This window comes from Erythranthe guttata, chromosome 2, assembly GCF_056151865.1.
Source record: "Erythranthe guttata isolate IM_541 chromosome 2, IM_541, whole genome shotgun sequence".
Taxonomy (NCBI): domain Eukaryota; kingdom Viridiplantae; phylum Streptophyta; class Magnoliopsida; order Lamiales; family Phrymaceae; genus Erythranthe; species Erythranthe guttata.
The window spans coordinates 11,063,004-11,084,215 of record NC_142534.1 but is presented as its reverse complement, the minus strand read 5'-3'; the positions used below and the strand labels follow the sequence as shown (position 1 = coordinate 11,084,215).

General features: G+C 36.7%; 2 protein-coding genes across 6 annotated transcripts; both read right to left on the bottom strand.

Annotated features, from left to right (window-relative positions):
• Positions 1-2,422: 2,422 nt before the first annotated feature.
• LOC105974574 (putative serine/threonine-protein kinase PBL5) lies at positions 2,423-8,446 on the bottom strand. Its single transcript, XM_088827285.1, has 10 exons — positions 8,298-8,446; positions 7,982-8,177; positions 6,731-6,870; positions 5,472-5,569; positions 5,120-5,283; positions 4,101-4,787; positions 3,832-3,980; positions 3,397-3,612; positions 3,106-3,255; positions 2,423-2,653 (listed from the first exon to the last, which is right to left on the bottom strand). The coding sequence occupies exons 1-10, from the start codon at positions 8,298-8,300 to the stop codon at positions 2,543-2,545; spliced, it is 1,914 nt and encodes a 637-aa protein (XP_088683411.1). The 5' UTR covers positions 8,301-8,446; the 3' UTR covers positions 2,423-2,542.
• Positions 8,447-9,253: 807 nt separating this feature from the next.
• On the bottom strand, positions 9,254-20,490 carry NRB4 (mediator of RNA polymerase II transcription subunit 15a-like protein). 5 transcript variants are annotated; one of them, XM_088827278.1, is made up of 12 exons: positions 20,192-20,490; positions 19,922-20,113; positions 17,662-17,773; positions 17,398-17,518; positions 14,768-16,150; positions 13,484-13,545; positions 13,261-13,335; positions 11,530-12,939; positions 11,081-11,422; positions 10,245-10,445; positions 10,075-10,163; positions 9,254-9,699 (listed from the first exon to the last, which is right to left on the bottom strand). In XM_088827278.1, exons 2-12 carry the CDS (start codon positions 20,071-20,073, stop codon positions 9,492-9,494), a joined length of 4,155 nt encoding a protein of 1,384 aa, XP_088683404.1. In that variant the 5' UTR covers positions 20,074-20,113; positions 20,192-20,490; the 3' UTR covers positions 9,254-9,491. The 5 variants fall into 5 exon arrangements, with proteins under 5 accessions (XP_088683404.1, XP_012855121.1, XP_088683392.1 ...); XM_012999667.2 differs by having other exon boundaries at positions 13,484-13,554; positions 19,922-20,092; positions 20,192-20,472; XM_088827266.1 differs by having other exon boundaries at positions 13,484-13,554; positions 20,192-20,470.
• Positions 20,491-21,212: the final 722 nt, after the last annotated feature.

Genomic DNA, 21,212 nt, shown 5'->3' with positions numbered 1-21,212 from the left:
CCCACGAGGAGTCAACTCCCTCGGATCTACAACCCCTTGCGAGGAAAATCCCACGAGGAGACCACTCGCTCCGTCCTACAACCCGCAGCGAGACAACTCCCACGAGGAGCCAACTCGCTCGGTACTACGAACCCCAGCGAGACAACTCCCGCGAGGAGCCAACTCGTTCGGTACTACGAACCCTCAGCCAGATAACTCCCACGAGGAGCCAACTCCCACGAGGAGCCAACTCGCTCAACACTACAAATTCGTTGCAAGGCAACTCCCACTGCAACCACCTCACTCGATAATATTACTCACCGCGAGACAACTCCCATGAGGAGGCAACTCGCCCGAAATTCACTATATAATCGCAAGCTTAAGTTAGCACGATTACAACCCTAGAAGCACTTAGAGATATTATGAGAATCTATATAGTCTGGCCAGGTTGATTACTCAAATTTATCTACTTGTTTTCGATGGTTCATTTATTAAAACGTGGCCACGGTCCAAACATACTTAAGACCCACGAGGTTTAACAAGGGGCACGACCCCCATAAAAAAATCTTGAGAGTCTGATCCCCTCCTCAAGTACATCACGCACAAGGCTATATGTAAACACATATAAGCAACGCGTCAAAACATCGACAATGTCGAAAAATAACAACTCCCACGAGGAGAATACTAGCTCCGTGCTACTACATTATCGTGAGACAACTTCCACGAGGACATAACTCGATCAACTCTATTACCCCATAGACAACTCCCATGAGGAGATTACTTCATCCGTGCTACTACATTATCGCGAGACAACTCCCACGAGGAGATAACTCGATCAACACTATTATCCCGCGACGAGACAACTCCCACGAGGAGATAATTCGCTACTACATCGTCGCGGGACAAAACCGACGACTCAATTAACTTACATCGCGACAACTTGGTCGCGCTATGCGCCAACGCGCATTCACGCCCCTCCGACACACGCTTCAACGCGTTATCGCACACCATCGACTACTACAATTTTTACTCTCGACACGATATGTCACTCATTTCAACATGGCCCCCACATCGACTCGAGAGTGGGGGGCTTAATGATATGCCTAATTGGCCCAACCCAATGGGCCTACAAATTATTTACCTACTGGGCCACGAGCCCAATATCGAAGACCACTATCACCGAGGCCCAATCACCTTCAAGCAAGGTATGGGCCCGACAATCTCAACTAAGCTATAAATACACATTTGAACTCATTCCATAAGGTACGTCCTATTAACTGAGCAATACTATAATATGTATTCTCTGAACTATTTCTATGATCATCACATCTGACTTGAGCGTCGGAGGGGTTTCCGCCGGATCAACCCCCGGCTTAGTTCATGTGTTTTAAGATCGCAGGTACCTCAGGATCATCAAGTTGTCAAGCTACTGATCCGCTTTGCTCTCCCAGTTCATTTTCTACACCACCATAGGTGAGCTACATATTAGCATCATCAATATTCCAGCCATTCTTGAGTTTTAGTTCAAAATTTACATATTAGAGCAAATAGAAATAGCTAAGAAGATTTTAGGATTTTTTGATTAAAATGACGAAAGATAAAAACGGTGGAATGGTGATTAAGAATTGGGGGAAGAGGATAGATAATAAGAGAATTACGAATTTGCCGATCTTCTAGGTTTCCCTGCAAGTTGCAGGTAATTTTTCTAAGCTAAAAGCGATATGGGGTGCAAAGTGCATTATGTTTAAAGGGTGCAAAGTGCCAAACAATTTATGTTTAAAGGGTGCAATCTATCAATTTTGCAATTTAAGGATGCAAAGTGCCAAAAATGTGTAATTCAATGGTGCAAAGTGCCAAAAATGTATAATTCAAGAGTGCAAAGTGCCAAAAATCCTTAATTTGATAACTATGGTCGAAATAGATGAATTTTAATAAATATTAAAATATTATCTCAAATATCAAATGAATATTTGATAATTCAATTTTGATAATTAGCGTTGGAGTTGCTCTTATAGTTATTTTCATCTATCAAAACGGATTTCCACCTATATAACTTCCAAACAATGGGTGTCTAACCAATTATCCCCTTTGTTTATCTCTCTCTGTGTTTTCTTTTTCTCTTGCTCCAAGTACAACACAAAAAAAATTCGAAAATCTTGAAATAATGAGGAGAATTTGTTCCATACATACAACCAAAAAAGTAAACCTCCGAAAAACAATTCAGATACTAGAAATTATTTCCACAAACTCTCAATGTTTAGTGAACTTTGCAAACCCCCTTTCAACATTATCTACAAATGCAAATGTATCATTTTTATATAGTTTTAGCAGATAATAATAATAACACACCTCACTTTATAATAATAAAATAGCTTTATTATTCCAGGATAGCAAGAAAACAAAAGGACAACTTTATTTCTCTTTAGACAAACGAAAAGCATCATAAAGTACTGCAATATAAAAATTAACTAACAATTACCAAATATCATAGCTTAGACAAATATCTAATCAGAAATAAGCAAATATCTCCATCAAAGAGACCGTATTTCGTTCACAAGTCTGGTCATTCGACTGAGGAGTTTAGTACGGTGGGAAAGGAATCTGATTCCGTCGGTGGAAAGTCTATAATAAAGTTTGTGTTCCCTTGTTTGATGCAATTTAAGTTATGTACTACCTGCATAATAGAGACCATGTCAAAGAATGTCAACTTCAATCTCGTAATATCTGCATACGGTTGCAAGATTTATTTTCCTATTAGAAATTCCGATACATACGTTTTAATGTCAACGAGATTTTAGTTGGTATAAAGAATTCATCCGAGTATGAATTCTTTTTGTATCAAATTTATCCAAGTAGTTCAGAACTTTATTTTCTAATATTGTTCACACTTGAAGAAATCAAATGGGAGTCAAGAGCATCTTTTTATAAGCTTCGAACACATGGCCTCCCACACAAAATATAAGGCAAGAATGTGTCGATTGGCAAGTCATACAAGGCAGAGAGAATAGTTTTGGCATATTATTTATTCGAATTAAAATCTCGAATAGTGTTTTATATTATAGATCACATGGTATTGATGCATGGATAAAATAATATAAAAGGAAGTATTAAAATCGATCGACTTACATGTTCCATAGTCCACCTATTAAGAGGGTCTCTTTTGAGGCATTTTTCAACGACGAGCACCATCCAAAATAGCTGGTGCACATCGTGTGAGTCTATAATCCTCTTGTCAATAAGGTCATGATAATTTTTTGTTTCCAAAAGTGGCTTTGCCTGTCAAAATTAAGAGCACAACTCCACCGTGAACAACTTTCTATTTCCCCTAAATTTTTATTTTGAAACCCAAAAAATTAAAAAAATTTAATAAAAAAATAAAAAAAAGAAAGAAAGAATCTAGTGGTATATAAAATTTACCCATCCAACAAGACTTTTCCCTCCAGGTATCTCATCGGTTGTCCTTCGTCCAGTGATAAGCTGCAACAAAACCACTCCAAATGAGTAAACATCCGTCTTCGTAGAAAAATTCCCACTTTCTGCATATTCCGGAGCCACATATCCGAGAGTGCCGACCACTCCAAATGAATTAATTGTATCATCTTGTTGTGCTTTGGCAAGGCCAAAATCCCCGACCTGAGATACAACAGAAACATCACTTACAAAGGTTTACATTAACCTTTTTCTTTTCTTTACTCTTTTTTCTGTACAAAAAATATGAGAAGAAACACCGTAACAACTTAAAGATTACAGTGTACGGACACATGAAAATACTATTATGTACACAATTTTTAGTCATGAATATACGTTATATTATCTGAAAAGGAATAGCCAGAACTAGGATGGGAATCTAACCAGTGATTCATGGTCATGTGTCATGAGAATATTCCCTGGCCTCATATCTCTATGAACAATATTGCGTTCGTGCAAATATGCCAAACCTTTGGCAGCTCCCATAGCTATTTTCATTCTCTGCTCCCATTTGAGATGCAGTGGGCTCTCATCTGCAGTTTTTCAGAAAAAAGCTTCTTTCGTTCAATTTATTTTCCATTTCAAGAAAAACAGAGAAAAATACAGGTGAACTTAAAACACACGCAGACGCATTTCAAGTGCAATTAGTTTACCTGATAAGCGTTCTTCCAACGAGCCATTGCAGACATATTCATAAACAAGTAGCCTATGTTTTCCTTCACTGCATGAGCCCAATAGCACAACTAGATTTTGATGTCTTGCTCTGCTAAGTACATGGACTTCGGATTTGAACTCGTTTTCTCCTTGAAGGCTAGCAGCTTTGTGCTGCTTAACAGCTATTTTCAACCCATCTTTCAGCCTCCCTTTAAAAACAAAGCCGAATCCACCTTCCGATAGGAAATTCTTTCTCGAAAACCCTTTTGTAGCCTCGTGGAGTTCTGCGTAAGTGAAGTCTCTCTGACAACCAATTTTGGGTCGTTTGTTATTGCAAACAGAACAGATAGAATTTGCAAACTCCTCCACATGGTTCTCATTTATCCCGTTTCTTCCCCCAATGTTTAGTACTTCTTGCAACTTCCTACTCTTTAACAATGTCTTGCATGGTTCATTTTGGTCATTTTTGGTAGATTTAGGAGCTTGACGAGGAGATTTCTGCTTTGGTATAATTCCTCGTTTGGCACTCGTAGAGCTTTGGAACTCTTTAACATGCGAGGGAGAACTTTTTCCCTCGATGAAACTAGACGTTGAACTTAATCTTTGGGAACTAACAAGCAAAGGCTTACTAGAACAAGGATGTGCTGTCTTTTTGCATGAGATTGTTCCTTGCGCCCCTGGCGATTCTGCAGGAACATAAAATATCAATAGACGAACTTTTTGTCGACTCGTTCATAACACTTACACATGTTTCTTCTGTCCCTTTCTACATGATTAAGTACGCAACAAAGCATAATAAATCAATACAACCAAATCGGTACTAATTTTGTTGCATCTTTAATTTGGCAACCCCGCCCCACCCCCACAAATCATTTCTTATTACGTTGGTTATTTAATTGAATACCGAAATGCTATTAAATATTTTTTCATGTAGGAACCCCCACCAACATATTCATATTCAAAACCACTGTTGATAAAAATATTCACCCCGAGAAACGGAGGAAAAAACGTGACTTACTCGATGGGGATAGATCTTCCCACGAGTACGATGGTATCATTTCATCATAGGATACGTGCTCGTTGATTGGTTCTCGAATTTGTACAATAGTGTTGTTGCTTTTGATACTCGATATTCCACACGAGAGCCTGTCCATAAAGTATTGTTTGTGTTTCTTCATCTCCCTATAGTGAAACAACAACAGAATTGTGAATATGGGATTATATTTCAAACCACAACTCTTACTCAGTTATTGTACAATACATAATTAAATTGTGAATAATCCAATTGTTAATTATCCAAGTACAGACAGCCCAAAATCCTACATTACAAATCAAAAAAAAAATTGAATTAAGTAAAGAATTTAAAAAACCTGTCGAGGATAATCCATGTTGCCCCCAACCTTTTGGCGGCTCTGACAGCAGCCAATTTACGAGACGAGCCTCCCTCTACCTCCACTCTCACCTTCACCTGAGCGATTCACACAAAAAAATTACATTTTAATTTGTTGCAGAGATCGAAATAGTTGAAGATAACCTATGAAATTACAGAAACACACAATTAACGGTAACTATGGAGTTTTCGATGAGCTGGGCAATTGGGCGAAAATAGACACGGGGCTGAACTGAATTCATTCATTTTCGTTGCCTCCGCCTCCGCCTCTGCTGCGCCGGGAGATTGTCCACCAGTGCCGCGGCGGGATTTGGTTTCGTCTTCCGCCATCTTTTCCGGTCATTTTTTGTTTTTTTTCTTTTTTTTAAGCGCTTAATTTCTGAAATTCCGACTTCTAATATTTTTCCAAACTATTTGGAGCGAAAATATTTAGTTTTGACTTAAAAGAATTTATTTTTTTGGGGAAATTACGGCGACCCCCGAGGTATGATCAAATTACGAAAAAAAAACTCTCTTGTTTGTGTAATTACAGCCATCCCTTCTTTTAAATATTTTTATATAAAATTTATGTAACTCGGTTACTTACACCGAATTTTCTGTTCGGTTTTACCAATTTGACATCCCTAAATTTACCTTTAGAGGACTATCTTCATAAGATAATATATAGTTGAGGGGATGACTGTAATTATCCAGACAGTAGAGAGTTTTCGTAATTTGACCATAACTCAGGAGTTGGTTGTAATTTGCCCTAATTTTTTTGGTAAATTACGGATATCCCCTAATGTAAGAGTAAATAACTTACAAACCCACGAGGTATTGGTAATATAAATACTCTTTAAAGCTAACTGTCATTATAAACTCTAATGGAATGATATGTTTAAACAACTTTTTTATCAAAAAAAATTGACTATGGGTAAATTACGCGTACCCTTAAGGTAAGACAAAATATTACAATTATCTCATACGCGTATATTGTATTTACTCCCCTGGGGTAGCTTTAGAAATTCAGAACGATTATTGTGTGGAATTTTGTTACTCGTAACTCCATAAGGATGTAATTGTAAAACGGGACTTAAGAGGATATTTGTAATTTAGCAACACGAGTCTGTATATTATTAATTAGTTTTACTTTTAGGGGTGCCCGTAATTTACCTAATTTTGGAGAATATTCGATAAAGTACGACATTTAACACCTCAAAATAAATTTATTGTGAATACAAATAATGAAGAAAAACTTACATTATTCTCAATTTCGTACAATTTCTGGAGGTGCAAAACACCAGGATTTTCAGTGTATTCTTCCTTCTTCTTTCTCAGCTTTTCCTCTTTAACTTTTATAATTGATACCTTCTCCGGCTCCTCTTTATCCTTGTATCCCACTAAATCAAGATTACGTAATTAATTACATAAAAAATAATAATAAATAAATAAAATAAATGATGTCATTTGAAATTATATATATGATGCTTCTTTAAATCATGTATATGTGCTAAAATGCATCTAAGTTATATTACAAGATACATATCCTCCTATATCTTATAAGTCGCATGTTTAATTTGTCTCGCACATCTATATATTTTTTTATTTTGTTATCTTCCTTAATGAAGGAATTCGCAGTCAACTATATAATTGTACTAGATAAATCTGCACTCTCATATAATAGCTTGCAAACTACGAGAGACGTAAAACACACTAAGCTAACCATGTGTGATTAGAGGTGTAAACGAGCCGAGCTCGCCTTATTTCGTGAGCTCGAGCTCGCCAAGGCTCGAGCTCGAGGAGCCTATAAGTTTTAGCTCGAGCTCGAGCTCCTTGTGTTTCTAAGGAGCTAGAGCTAGAGCTCGAGCTCGAGCTCGAGCTCGAATACGAAATGAGCCCAAGCTCGAGCTCGGCACAACCAAAAATCCATCTATCAAATTTATTTTTTCAATTAAAAAGGTAATATTTTTTTTTTTTATTTATTATTAATAATATCCATTATTATATATTATTAATATGTATTACAATATATAGAGAAAAGGTAAAGCTCGCGATCTGTCGAACAACTGAAATGAAGCTCGAGCTAGCTTGACTCGTCGAAAAGCTCGGACTCGAGCTGGATTTTTCGATCTCGAGTACGAGCTTTGTTTGAGCAAGCCTCGGAAGCTCGCGAGCCGGCTCGTCTCATTTACACTCCTATGTGTGACAAGTTCAACCTAGCGATTGAGTCAATTGACACGAACTCACTTATTCTACCCGCTAGGCTAATATTGTAAACATGATATATGTTTAGTGCAACAATTGAGTTATTTATTCTATTTAAAAAAAAAATGAGTGGTATAATAACAAAATAAAGCCATTGGAATTTAAAAGTCAAAATATATTAAATACGATAGATTAAATTCGATATTTAATATTTATTTTTGTAAAAGCATTCTTAAATTATAATTAAATAAGAAATATATAAATGAAACATATATAAGGAGTGTGTGTATATATATATATACATACAAATCTTGGCGGCAGAAGGCAAAGAGAGAGAAGTGGGAATAGTGAGGTGGAGAAGGGCAAGAAGGATGACGTCATCTCCAGGTTTGAGAGGCAAAGCTTTAGGCATCCATTTTAGGCAACTCCAACTTGCATCCATGCATGTTTGTACCACTACCACCTTCCAATATTCCTCACCACTAGTTACATTATTATTTACCTGCATTATTTTTATTATTATTATTTTTTTTTTTTTCAAAACAATTTTCAATGTGTGTGCACCATATGATCAAGAATCAAAACACTAAAAATGTAATTATATGCTGAAAAGTATACTTACCATTTATCCAACGCAGCAAATAGGAATATAATTAATTAATTAATTAATTATAAAGAAATTAAAGTAGGGGGTATTGAATGAATCTTGAGGTAATTATTCCAAGGAATATCCTTAATTTTTTCTAACACTATTTATTTTGTGTGTTGTGTGTGTGTTGTGCAGACAAGAATGCTATATATGCAGATAGATGGTGATATTCGAACGGCTGAGATTGTATTCTATTCGCCACAACAAATATCTGATTAATAAAATTGGATTGAGGGATTTACTATGCATTTCTTTTGGTTTGTTATGATTTTTTTAGGAGCCTCTTGGTAATTAATTATAATTTATTAGACTTCGATTAAGACACATAATAATTAATTAATCAATCCCATTATTAATTGATGTCATCGGTTTCCAGCTACTTCTCATCCCATCTTCATCAATCATGTACTTTTTTATTAGTCCCATGCATTATTTTAGAAATATTTTTAGAAAATAGCACAAAAAACATAGATACTATGAGTAAAATAATTTAATTTTAGAAATTACAACATGATACTATGATTAAAATAGTAAAAATAATTTATTTTTTTTAGAATGGATGAATATATTATAGCTAGAGTATACAATTTCAAAAACAATTTATATATCCTATATTATGTTTTGTTTTGTCTCCAACAAATTAAATGTTTTAGTAATGTTTGTATGCATCAGACAAAAATATTGTGATTTATTGAACGTTGAAATTAATGAATCAAACTACTCGAAATTGAACGGCAGACGAAGTCTATTTTGACATAATGTGAACTATATACTTCTAGTATTTGTTTTATTCGATGAGGTCTACATACTTACGGTTAGACTCAACTTCATTGTATGTGTGTATATATCTCGAAAAAGATAATACAAAATATGTAAAAAAAAAATAATTAAAATCATTCGAGTTGTTCTAAATCCGGATCCAAAGGCCGTTTGCAAATGCACGTTTTTTCTTATACCGCCCCTTGTAAGAAAAAACATACGACAATCACAACCCGTCTAAAAAATTTAAAACCATACAACAACATAATCAAGCAGCTATCTACACCACACTGTAGTTGCAAGCAATACTCGAGATACATTATTTTCTTTTACATAATTCGACAGTTTTGTTACAGAGATATACACACTAATACAGAAAACAGTATCTCGATCTGAGATTTAACATTATTAAGCTGCACTCAAACAGTTTTCCCAGGTTCCGTATTTAGAGCTGAAGGTTCCACCACCGCTCTGCTGTGCGTACTCAGAAATAACAGTACGAGCACAATTATCCCAAGTCCTTGCTATCTCCCCAAGTGACATCGGTTGTGCTAGAGTTCGAAGGGAAATGCTGAATCTCGATTTTGCCTTTATGGAGATATCTTCATATTCTTTGCTGCAGATGCAAATTAACGGGCAGATATTCTATGAGCACATTATAAGGATTTTAATGCAAATACAGATACAGATTCAGATACCAACTTGTGTTCTTTATTTGTCAACTTTTATTTAATACTCACTTATTTCACCTTTCCTAAAGCAACTCATATATATATTCTCTTAGAAATACTTCAATCGGCTTTCACGATATTTGCCTGATATTACATGAACCAAATTACACTAATGGACCATTACGCTTCCATTTTGTGCTTTATAAGCCCTTTATCAATAAATAAATAAGTTGAACGCGAAAATACCAGTATTTGACAAGAAAACAGGCATTAAAAACCCGAACGACTAGAAAGAAGAGAGCCAAATCATGTATACTCACCTGACTTCAACAGGAAACTTGTCCAAAAGTACTGGAGAGCAGTTTGGATAATTATTGGGAATGAACAGCCTTAGAGGTTGAATTGGAGACTGCATTTTTGCGAACAACATCCGTAAATATGGATTGGTAAGACAAGGTCATAAGAGGCATTAACATGTTCAGAATCTCACCATTTGTGCTGAAGCATACTGTGACTTCAGATTCGGACTGAGAGCCACAGCACTGAAAGAGCACTTAACAATAGTTCCTTCTCCACCTTCAGCAGCAGCAGCAACTGCAGTCGGATCAACATCGTCTTCACTTATATACACAATAGTGTCTATGAGTCTTTGATTTATTTCCCGCAACTCTTCTTCAAGTGCATGGTTAGCCTGCAACCATAACAATTCATCTTTCAAGTTAAGAACAATAGCCCATAGGCATTCTGCACTATAACAAAACTGGAAGACTACACAAAACATCTGTTGACTAGTCTTGTAAGGAGAATTATCAATACAATCAAGGACTTCAAGTAACATAATAACATTTTCCACACACAGGCATTAATTGTGATCCCCTGCATAACTCAACGTCCTCCGCAAATCTACATTTCGATGGAATTGACAAAATGCCTATCTGCTTATTGCCTGTCAATAATGGCCTAATCGTAGAATGATAACAAACTACCAACTAAAAGTAAAAATAGTATATTCTGGACATCCACCACATGAAAAGAAAATGAGAAAAACAAAATTATAAAGGTGTTTTAACTGTCCATGATAAACTACTTGCCTGAGGTCGACACACCTATATATTAAAACTAACTCATATTAGCTATGCACAGACGGAAATACGCAAAATCCTAGCATGACATAAGCACCAATACCAAATGGCTATAGTATCATGGGGTGGAACTTGTTAATGAAAGGTGACAATTTAGATGAGTGAGCACGTACACGAGAAAAGTAATATGAGAGGTGGTATTTTCCATTAGAGAGAGAGAGAGAGAGAGTAAAGTAGGAAGTACCTGAACCCGAGGCCTTTTGATGCTCGACGCGCCAGTTGATTCTCCATCAGATTCATTGCCATTCAAATGCCTGAGACTATCGTTCACACTGCCAGTAGATGAAACAACATCAGGAGGCATTGCACTAGTATAACGTCTCATTTTTTTGGTACCACTGGGCGCATCTTGTGTGAAAAAGTTTCTAGCCTGCAGACGACATTTAGTCATAGCAACCAAATCTTCGCCAACTGCAGCCCGTGATCCATTTCCTGGAGCAGATCCTGCAATTCTGTCAACCATACTGACAACAGAGCCAATGTCACTAACTGAGGCACTTAAAGCGTTCCGAGACATTGATTTCACCTGTCAAAATGAAAGAGAAAACAACAATTCAAGTCTAAATAAGATGCAGTAATGAGGTTTTCAAGATAATTGTCATTCCATATATCATGAAAGGAAGTCCTACGGACCACTTTGATCAGCCGTTCAAGTGGCTGTTCCACAACATTAGAGTTTCCGGAAACAATGGTTGATGCAACACCGTGAGCTCCGTCAGGACTGGTAAACTCTGCTAGTAAAGGTGAGGCTGATATTCCAGGGGTGCCAATAGCAAGGGACTGGTTTGGTACGGATGCTGCAGTGGTTGGATGATGCATGCTATTTCCAACATTTGATAGCGACGTAACACCAGAATTCATTTTCTCTGAATCGCTCGGCAATGGGGATGGAGCCATGGAAGTGGAAGGAGAGGGGACAATGAATGGTGAGTTTGCAGATTGCAAAGGAGTTCCAGCTTTGCTATGTGATGCCAGAAGACTCTGCTGGTCAATTTGTGGAGAATGATGGTGACCTAACTGAGGGGATGCCGCCTGATGAACCTGCTGTGAGGATATAGAGAATGGGGCCCCAGACTTCATTTGTTGGTGATGATATGATTGCCGTTGACCAGAGGAATTATGTGGCTGGAGAACTCCTGGTTTTGCACCCATCTGGTGCCTCATCTTCATATCATTTGCGTCATTCATCTGATTAAGCTGAATCATTTGCTGTGAAGGCAACTGTGCTGATTGCTGCTGAGCAGTTTGCTGTTGCTGCTGAATTAACTGTTGCCTTTGCATATACTGTTGCTGGATCTGCCGCTGCTGGTATTGCTGTTTTAGTTGCTGGTTCGAGAACATTTGCTGCTCCTGTTTTAGTTGCTGGCTCGAAAACATTTGTTGCTCCTGTTTTATCTGTTGTGGTTGAAGTATGTTTGAGTTTGCTTGTAAAGGATTAAGATTTGATTGCAGCGTTGTTAGCCCACTTTGTGAAGATATAGGGTTAATATTCATCTGCTGCGGACCACTCACAGGATTTTGTTGTAGAGAGCTCATAGCTACTTGCTGCATTTGGTTCAGTGAATTTCCCTGCCCAGGATCGATATTTGAACTAGGCTGAAGAGTATCCATCATATTCTGGCGAGAATTTGAAACATTGGATACAGAAGAAGATAAGGAATTATGCTGCATGTTGGTCATATTATTCTGCTGTGAAGTCACCAAAGAACCTTGTACATTCATTTGTTGCAGCTGGGAATTCATTTGACCTTCATTCATGTGCATTTGAGAAATTTGAGGCTGTGGCTGCTGAGATTGTTGCATAGCATGTATGTGAGGCTGCGAGAGCTGCCCTTGCTGCATCGATGAAACAGGCTTTCGAGGCCTATTCGAATTAAGAATATTCACAATCTGCTTCTCAACTCCACCCATCTTCTCCTTGTGATGGAGCTGAATCTCATTCTTGTTAGTTTGCAAAAATTGTATAAGACGTTCCAACAAACTCTTAAGAAATTTTAGTTTTTCAAGTTGCTCGTTCTTTGGTTGTTGAGGAAGAGCATCGTGCTGAAACATGGAAAGACATAAGTTAGTAGAGAGAGACATAATTATAAATGATGTTAACTATACACGAATTGCAATAATGTTATCTAGGAGTTTACTTCACACACACACACACATTCAGGCCCAGACAGGACCACAGACAAGAGGGAGAATGATAAGTGTGTTGAAAGATTAAATCTGAGTTTGTCCGTTTTAGTAGCTTACAGGCCACATATATGACAGCAGAATAGATGGCTAACTTGACTTCCATCTATTATAAGTCATTTGAAGATAACTCAAAACTTCAGTAATGCCTAACTGAATAAAGTGTAACATATAGCTAACCTGCTGCAATTTGGCAGCCATTCTCTTGCACATCTCATTTAATTCCGGAAAATACCTTTCATTCATGGTTTTGATCTGCAAGGAAGCAATACATTATTAGAACTAAACCAACATTAGCGTGAGGTTAAAAAAGATAATAAATCGATGGGAACAGATAGCCTGCATGACAACCTAACAAATTGTTATATAATATGGGAAGAGGAAAGAAGACTTGATAAAATACCTTTTGATAAATCTCCTCTTGCCAATCTCCACCACTTGCATTTCCCGTCTGTGATGAGGAATCTAAAGATGCTACAATTAATTTCTGTTAGCTTTCTTAATGAAATAAAGCAAAAGGATACTATTATTATTACATGGCAGTAGCACCACATGAAAAGATGCACTTAATCTGACACAGGGACGCAATAACATTTTCTCTCAAGCAGAACTAATAACTTTGGGTTCGACGGCTGATTTGTAGTTTAGACAGAATGTTCTTCATCAAGCCTGATATGTTTTTTATTCACTCCTGACTCGGTATTTATTAATAATGGAAGTGTTATTACAAAGTTACGTCATAAGTGTTGGATATTATTTAGGAGTTGTATGATTGATCTTAAACAACACACACAGAAAAAAGAAAGGGTCGATTTTTCTCTATTTTCTACTCTTTTGTGCTTCGTGTTCTACTACCTCGGCTCAAAGACCTGTTTTAGTCAAACTCTAAATCCCTTTAAAAACAAAAATATGTCTACTGTTCATTCGTATGTCTATCATGGTATCCAATTATGTTACCTACACTTTACATACAAAACTTCCTATTTACCTACTATCAGTCTGTCAATTAGATTTGAGTAGGCCACTGCAACTTTTACTACTGTCTTTCTATGTCTACAGTCAAATCTGATCGGCCGATGCTCTTTTACTACTGAGTCTGTCAGCCTACCATGACTGAACCACTACCTTTTTTCTCGGCCAACTATGACTGGACCACTACTCTGTCAGGGGATCCAACTTGCATTACTATCTGTCTACCAGCCAACCATGATTGGATTACCATCCGTCTACTAGCCAACCATGATTGGACTTCTGTCTACACTGAACTACTATCCAATTTTCAATTTTAAGACTTTTGTGTTTAACAAGGTGTGATTTGCGCTTCAGCTTGCGGGAGAGTGTAAGTGACAGGATTTTGCAAAATTAACTAGACACTTCTAAAGAACTTGAGAAAATGACGACAGAATTAAGACCTTGGGACAATTAACATACTAACGCCAAAAAACGGTTAGACATGGTTCTTCCCCGGAGAAGGCTTCTCTAGGTTCTAGTTTATAAATTACTAGCACCCAGCACATAGCTTATTGGAAAAAGAGTAAATATGGTATGAATAATCAGTATATATCAACCTGGTGCAGTTAGGAAATTATCATAACATGACAAGGAAAAGGGAAATCAAGACTGCAAGAAAAAGAAACACAGTCAAGCACCAAGAACTACGTAATACACTTGAACATCAAATACTTACTTAGTGGCACCTCAGGGATGACTCTTTGAGATTGCAGCATCTGCTTCTGTTGATCGATCGTGGTTTGTTGTTGAAGCAAGGGACTAGATGTTTGAATCCTTTGTTGCATGTCTCTTGGATGGTTATTGACCTGCTGTTGCATACCCAATTGTTGTTGCATCTGCCCTGGCTGTGATTGGATCTGTGACATCATTTGCTGCTGCATTGGCTGTGACTGCGGTTGTTGAGTTTGGTTAGGCAACATGTTTGACATGTTCTGCTGATGCTGCTGTACAGAAACCTTAGATTGCTGCAACATATGGACAGGTTGCTGGTTTGTTTGCAAGGTAGTGTTACCATGTTGCATTCCGACCATTTGCTGCTGCTGGAAACCAGAAAGATTACTTTGAGGCCCTAACTGCTGCTGATGCATATTCGGGAGGTTGTTCGGCTGACCAGTTGACTGTTGTTGATGCATGTTCGAAAGATTGTTCTGTTGATTAATTGTCTGCTGCTGTTGCATGTTGGAGATATTGTTCTGCTGAGCAATGATCCTTTGCTGTTGCTGCTGAAGCTGTTGAGCATCAAGAATACTATTTTGTTGGCCAATCAGCTGGTTATGTTGCATGTTCGCACTGTTCGGCTGCTGCCCACTAAGCTGTTGTTGCTGCTGCTGCTGCTGTGTCGGCAGCATTGGGTGCTGAGGCATCGATGTTTGCTGCTGATGCATAATGGACGACTGCTGAGGTTGTTGTTGTTGTTGTTGCTGCTGCTGCTGTCTGAGGACTGATTGTGACTGCTGCTGAAGCATAGATTGAGTTGACTGCTGATTTTGAAGAGTAGACGAAGCTGATGTCTGCCTCAAAGAAGGTTGCATAGCAGCTTGCTGAGAGGATTGAAGCTGGTTTGTTTGCAATAGGTTCTGCTGTTGTTGCATAATGGCTTGTGGGACACCTCCTTGCTGCAGTTTTTGTTTCATAAGGTGCTGTTGGAGCTGCTGATTGTAAATATATTGCTGTGGGTTCTGATTTTGCTGTTGTTGCTCTTGAGTCACAGCCTGTTGTTGCCTACCCTGAATCTGCCTCTGAGAATTGGCGTACATATTAGAAGGCACGCCTTGCCCCATGGAATTCCCTACTGCGTTCGGAGTTACATTGGACATGTTCTGTATGTTTTGCATGTTAGGATTCTGGCCAGGAACACTAGGCATGGTACCCTGAGACATTCCACCGACAGGGGGCAGCGCAGAGGACAAACCAGCAGAATTTGGCACTCCAGTTGATGAAATGCTATTCTGGATATTCTGGGATAAAAGCTGTTGCCGAACTTGAGATTGATTGGAAACCATTGGAATCGGTAGCTGCTGAACCTGATTTTGCATTTGGGATTGCATGCTTTGAGAAGCTGTGTAACATGCATGTGAAGACACACATGCCAGTCTAATCAGTAAATGAATATACAGAGCAAAAGAAACAAATTGCTATGATACATGCAAGCTAGATCATCAATATCACATGTTTTCGGAATTATTTTCCCTGTTCCATCAATCTCAGATGTTTTTGTTGATCCAAAGAAAGGTAGATCCTTGATCTCCGGCGGTGGTATATTTTTGGTCTATTACATGGTTATTTAAGTAATATTCACAACACATCGCCCTCCTGACCGTCGTAAGAGGTCGATTGACTGAAAGGAGTAAATGGACCAAGCAAAAGGCTTAAACAGAAACTTGAACACCAAAAAATGGCTAGATCAGCAGCCAAGCAAGTCCCAGTGCTGACAACTTTTGGACACAACTACTAATAATCCCTATGTCCAAATTTTTCCTTTCTAGTTTGACTTTCAAAGTCATTATCTGAAACAAATATTAAGGATGAGGGTGACTATAAGAAGATTGGACGAAACAAAGAAAAAAGAAAAAAAGTTCAAACTTCAGTTCCAAAGTTATTCCAAAATTTTAAGTATAAGAAAATTTAGCATCCTAATTCAAGCAGTGGATCAATTTTCAAGCCTACAGTTAGTCGGTATGTGATTCGATCTAGTGTTCAATAGGAAGATAAAACACAAAAGAAATAATTAGAAGTCAATTTATGCTTGCAATAATGAGCTTGTTGCAGATAGAAGATAAGAACTAGTATCAAGACGGGTAGGTGAAATGTTGATTTGGGTAGCGAAGGAAAAAGTAAAGATAATGCAACAATAAATGAAAGTCTCTAGGCTCAAGACTGAGGAAATGCTGGAAAACTTCATGTGTTTCCATAATAACATTGGACAAGCTAATATTATACTCCCTCCGTTTCAAATTAACCGGAGAATTTTTTTTTCATATTATCTATCATTTGGAATTTCAATGTTGTATTGATTACTTCCATATTTGCTCTTACCCCTAAATTCTATCAAATATTATTCTCACCAATGGAAAGAGTAATTAATAAAAAGAGAATTAGTTGGGAGGGTACTTCAGTTCTTTACATATTTTTTCTAAAATCAATACTTTATGCTTATCAGTTAGCTTGCTTAATAGCTATGTGAAACCTCAAATGCATTATTTTAAAACGGAGGGAGTAGTACCCAGGGAGTAGGTACATCATTCAAAAACGAAGTAAGTTGAAACATTTTGTAATTTTCACATAGCAGCTCATAATTTTCCTTACCTGGATCTTGAGGATTTTTGCTATTACTTGCAGCAGTAGACTGAAGAGAATTTTGTATAGGATTCTGGGATTTCGTCTCCATTGTCAGCATTTTCAAAGATATCTTCCTCAAGTAATCTGACTGCAAGAGTATGTTGTGGAAGAAATGGTCAGAAGCAACAAAAGGAATAAGTTTTAGCAAACCAATTAGAAAAATGATACAAATATGTCAAAGTCTAGCCTGCTTACGGCAAATATAAAAGAGAACTCATATGATGATTATACCTGACTTGTTGCTGCTGTATAAATCTTTTCCTCAAACCTGACAGCTATTTTTTTAAGTTCCTGCAGTCCCTCTTGTCCAGAGAAAGGAAGATGCCTCTTCAAAGTCTCCATTCTAGTGTTAAGGAATCAAAGTATTAGTTCCATAATCACAACATCAGCACAAAACACCAGATTCCAGCGAACAAAATCTAACCGGTCTTTGGGTGCACACAGAAAGTAAGACTGCAACTTAAAGAAGCACAGTTTACAAGGCCTTTCTTTATTAAATAGTAAATACTTGAGAACCTTTCTTATTCATATGTACATTTACATTGCAACAAAAAACAGAATCTTAAGGATGCAGAATGCGGGCTAAAATGATAATAGTATGTTTCTTCATTCATTCTTTTATTGATTTATATACACCAATAAGTGAGAATTTTCTAGAATACTTGAGGGATCTTTACCATCCTTCAATTGAAATTAAATATTACAATACTTATGTTACCAGCCAGGGATGTTTTAAAACGGTTTTTTTTAAACCTTCTCATGTTATTGAGAATATTAACAATTAAAAGTATACATCACTGAGTTTTGGGAAGACGAAATTACTAAAAAGTACTAATTTGATGTAATCGAATATCCTTAAGAAAATAATAGCACTAATTAATAATGTTTAGAAGATGAAATTATTAAAATATACTAATGTGATGTAATTAAATATCACTAAGTATAATAATGACTTCAAACTTTTCATATATTATTTCCCGTACAGTATTTACCACCTTCGAAATTTCCAACATCAAGAACAAAATCCTGTAATATATGTATGGCCATCAAAGTACAATCAAAATGTGAATATTTCTGAACTGAAGACAACAAGTGAAATAAGATTTATGAGACTGTTTTTCTATTCAATGCAATAAGATTTATGTGACTGGGTTCTATTGAAAAACAAACTACAAGTTTGTCTAGTGTCATTAGTTTGCAAAGACTTCTATTATTCTTTGTTTTCTTACACTAAATTGCTCTTTTTTCTGTTTCATGCTTTCTCTAAGATAAGGGTTCAAAATTGAATGTACCACACTTCGCAAAACTGGGATCTCACTATCTGCATAAAATCTAGAGGTTCCTTCTTTTCGCTCTCGTCTTAGGCCGAGCATTTGACATTTCATACCTTAATAACACAACATACTACACAGCAATTTGCATAAACATTTGTCATCACCTTTCTTACCACTTACACTGCATTTACAAATAACAAATAACAAAGTAAAAGCCACATGATATCTTGTCCGTTGTCAAATGTATTCCATGTTCCGGGTGTAATGCAATACACAGCATAATTCACCTTCTCATTTGTGTCTTATACTATCTTCAATGAACACGCAATGCCTCAAACTTTATTCCTTCATTTTTTGTAAGAAAAAAGTTGTTTTTTTTTTTAACTTTGTAACCAGAGTTGTAAAATAACTAAACTAGACCACCATAACACTTGGGGACACAGTGTTGCATATGCAAGGTGGTTTAGTGACAATTGTCAAATAAGATTTTTGGAGCTCAAGTGCATAAGAAAGATAATCAAGCCTTGTCATATTCCATATTACCTATAAAACAGCTGTAAAAAAAGTTCGACTTGTGCATTAAACCCGAAAGAAAATTCCTCCAATTTAGTGTTTCTTAACAACCAATATAATAGAATGGACCATCTCCCACAACCTAATCTTAGATAAATCCCAAATATATGACAATAAGACATGGACACTGTAAGAAACCATGTAACCACATTATTATTCTTCACCAAATAACTATATTGCATGTGCAAATACATCAAGTATCATGCTACAAAATCTTATCTCTTTATCAAGCTTGAAATACTTCAAAGAAACAAGGAATAACTAGATAAAAATATTATCATTTGAACTTGATTTTTTAAATATCTTCAGGCTTCTAAAACGAAGTTAATTCTACATTTCTTAAGGCTAAAGAGGCAAAACCAAAATGTGGAATAACAATTCCCTCAAACCGATGTACTATAACATCAGTTCTTCGGCAGCTTTAGAAACAAAATCGTATTTCGAACCCACCACCCAATACCCGACACAAAAAAAGGGTGGTTGCACATTATAATCACACATGAGACCCAAACAAAATAGAAAACTAGGAACCCAGTAAAAAAAAAAAAATCCAACATGAACCAACAAAAATTGCATGCTCATGTAGAAAGTGTAACAAGCAAAAACTAATTCGAAAAGTAAAAGGGGAGAATCGAAGAACTTACATCTTGTTTACAATCCTCTGTCTGGAATCTGCTTGCAGATGATTCCGCCAATCGCTGCCTTCCATACCCGCAGCGGCTGCAGCTTCGCCGCCAATAACCTGACCAGGAATCTGACCCTGCCCTTGGGCAGCCCGCCAGTTATTGCTATCCATTTCTTCACTCGCTTAAAAGCTGTAAATATCAATCAAACAACTAAATAAATAAATAATAATCACGCCGTAAATTCATAATTGAAAAAACAAATTGCTTATCCAATAAAAAAATAATTACCGGAGGAAAAAACGAAAGAGGGTGGAATCTACTCAACAAAAATCAGTTATTCGCCTTCAAATTTGCGGCGGTGGTAGACGATTGGCGATTTTTTGACTTAGATTTTGACCTTCGGGAATGGAGATCGCCGATGAAATTTGGGAGAAATGTGTTTGTTTCTGAGGAGTCCTGATGAAGAAAGAAAGAAAGAATGTAAAGAAAAAATCAAAAGAAAATAATAATATTATATTATAGTAACTAAATAAGAGAGTGGGGAGAGGAAATCTAGTCAGCGGTTGCGTAAAAATGCTGACCAATCCAAACACTGCACCCAATTTTTGGGTAAATTATGGCCATCCCCGACTTATGGTCAAATTACGAAAACTCCCCATTCTGTTTGGGTAATCCCTCAACTATTTATTATCTTACGGCAAAACCCGTTCAGAGATAAATTTAGCGATGTTAAATCGGTAAAATCGAACCAAAATTTCGGCACGCCAACATTTCATACCGTTTACCAAACTTAATATACGATTTGGTTTGATAAATAACTGAATTACATAAATTTTATGTAAAAATATTTAAAAGAAGGGGTGGCTGTAATTACCCAAACAATATAGGTTTTTCGTACCTTAGGGGTGACCGTAATTTGTCCCCCAATTTTTTCTAAGAGAAATGTCAAAAAATGGTAAATTACAACCTCCCCTGGGTCAAGGTCTATTTACAAAGAAAACCCCATCATTTTTCTATAATCACATCCACCCCTCAATTTGTATATTTCTTACATTAACATCCTTTTATAAGGGATGGATATTAGAAATTTACAAATTGTATGGGGTCTGGATATAATTTTTAAACGGAGTTTTTTCGTTAATAGTCTTTACCTTCGAGAGTGGTTGTAATTTACACGGGAAAAAAAAAACTACACTGAAATTAGCACTTTCGAAAAAATTCAAATTTAAAAAAATATAAATTAGTAATTCAGAAAAATCTAATTACAAGATTCAATGTAGATTTTTAACTTTTGTCGGCCGCCTAGGGC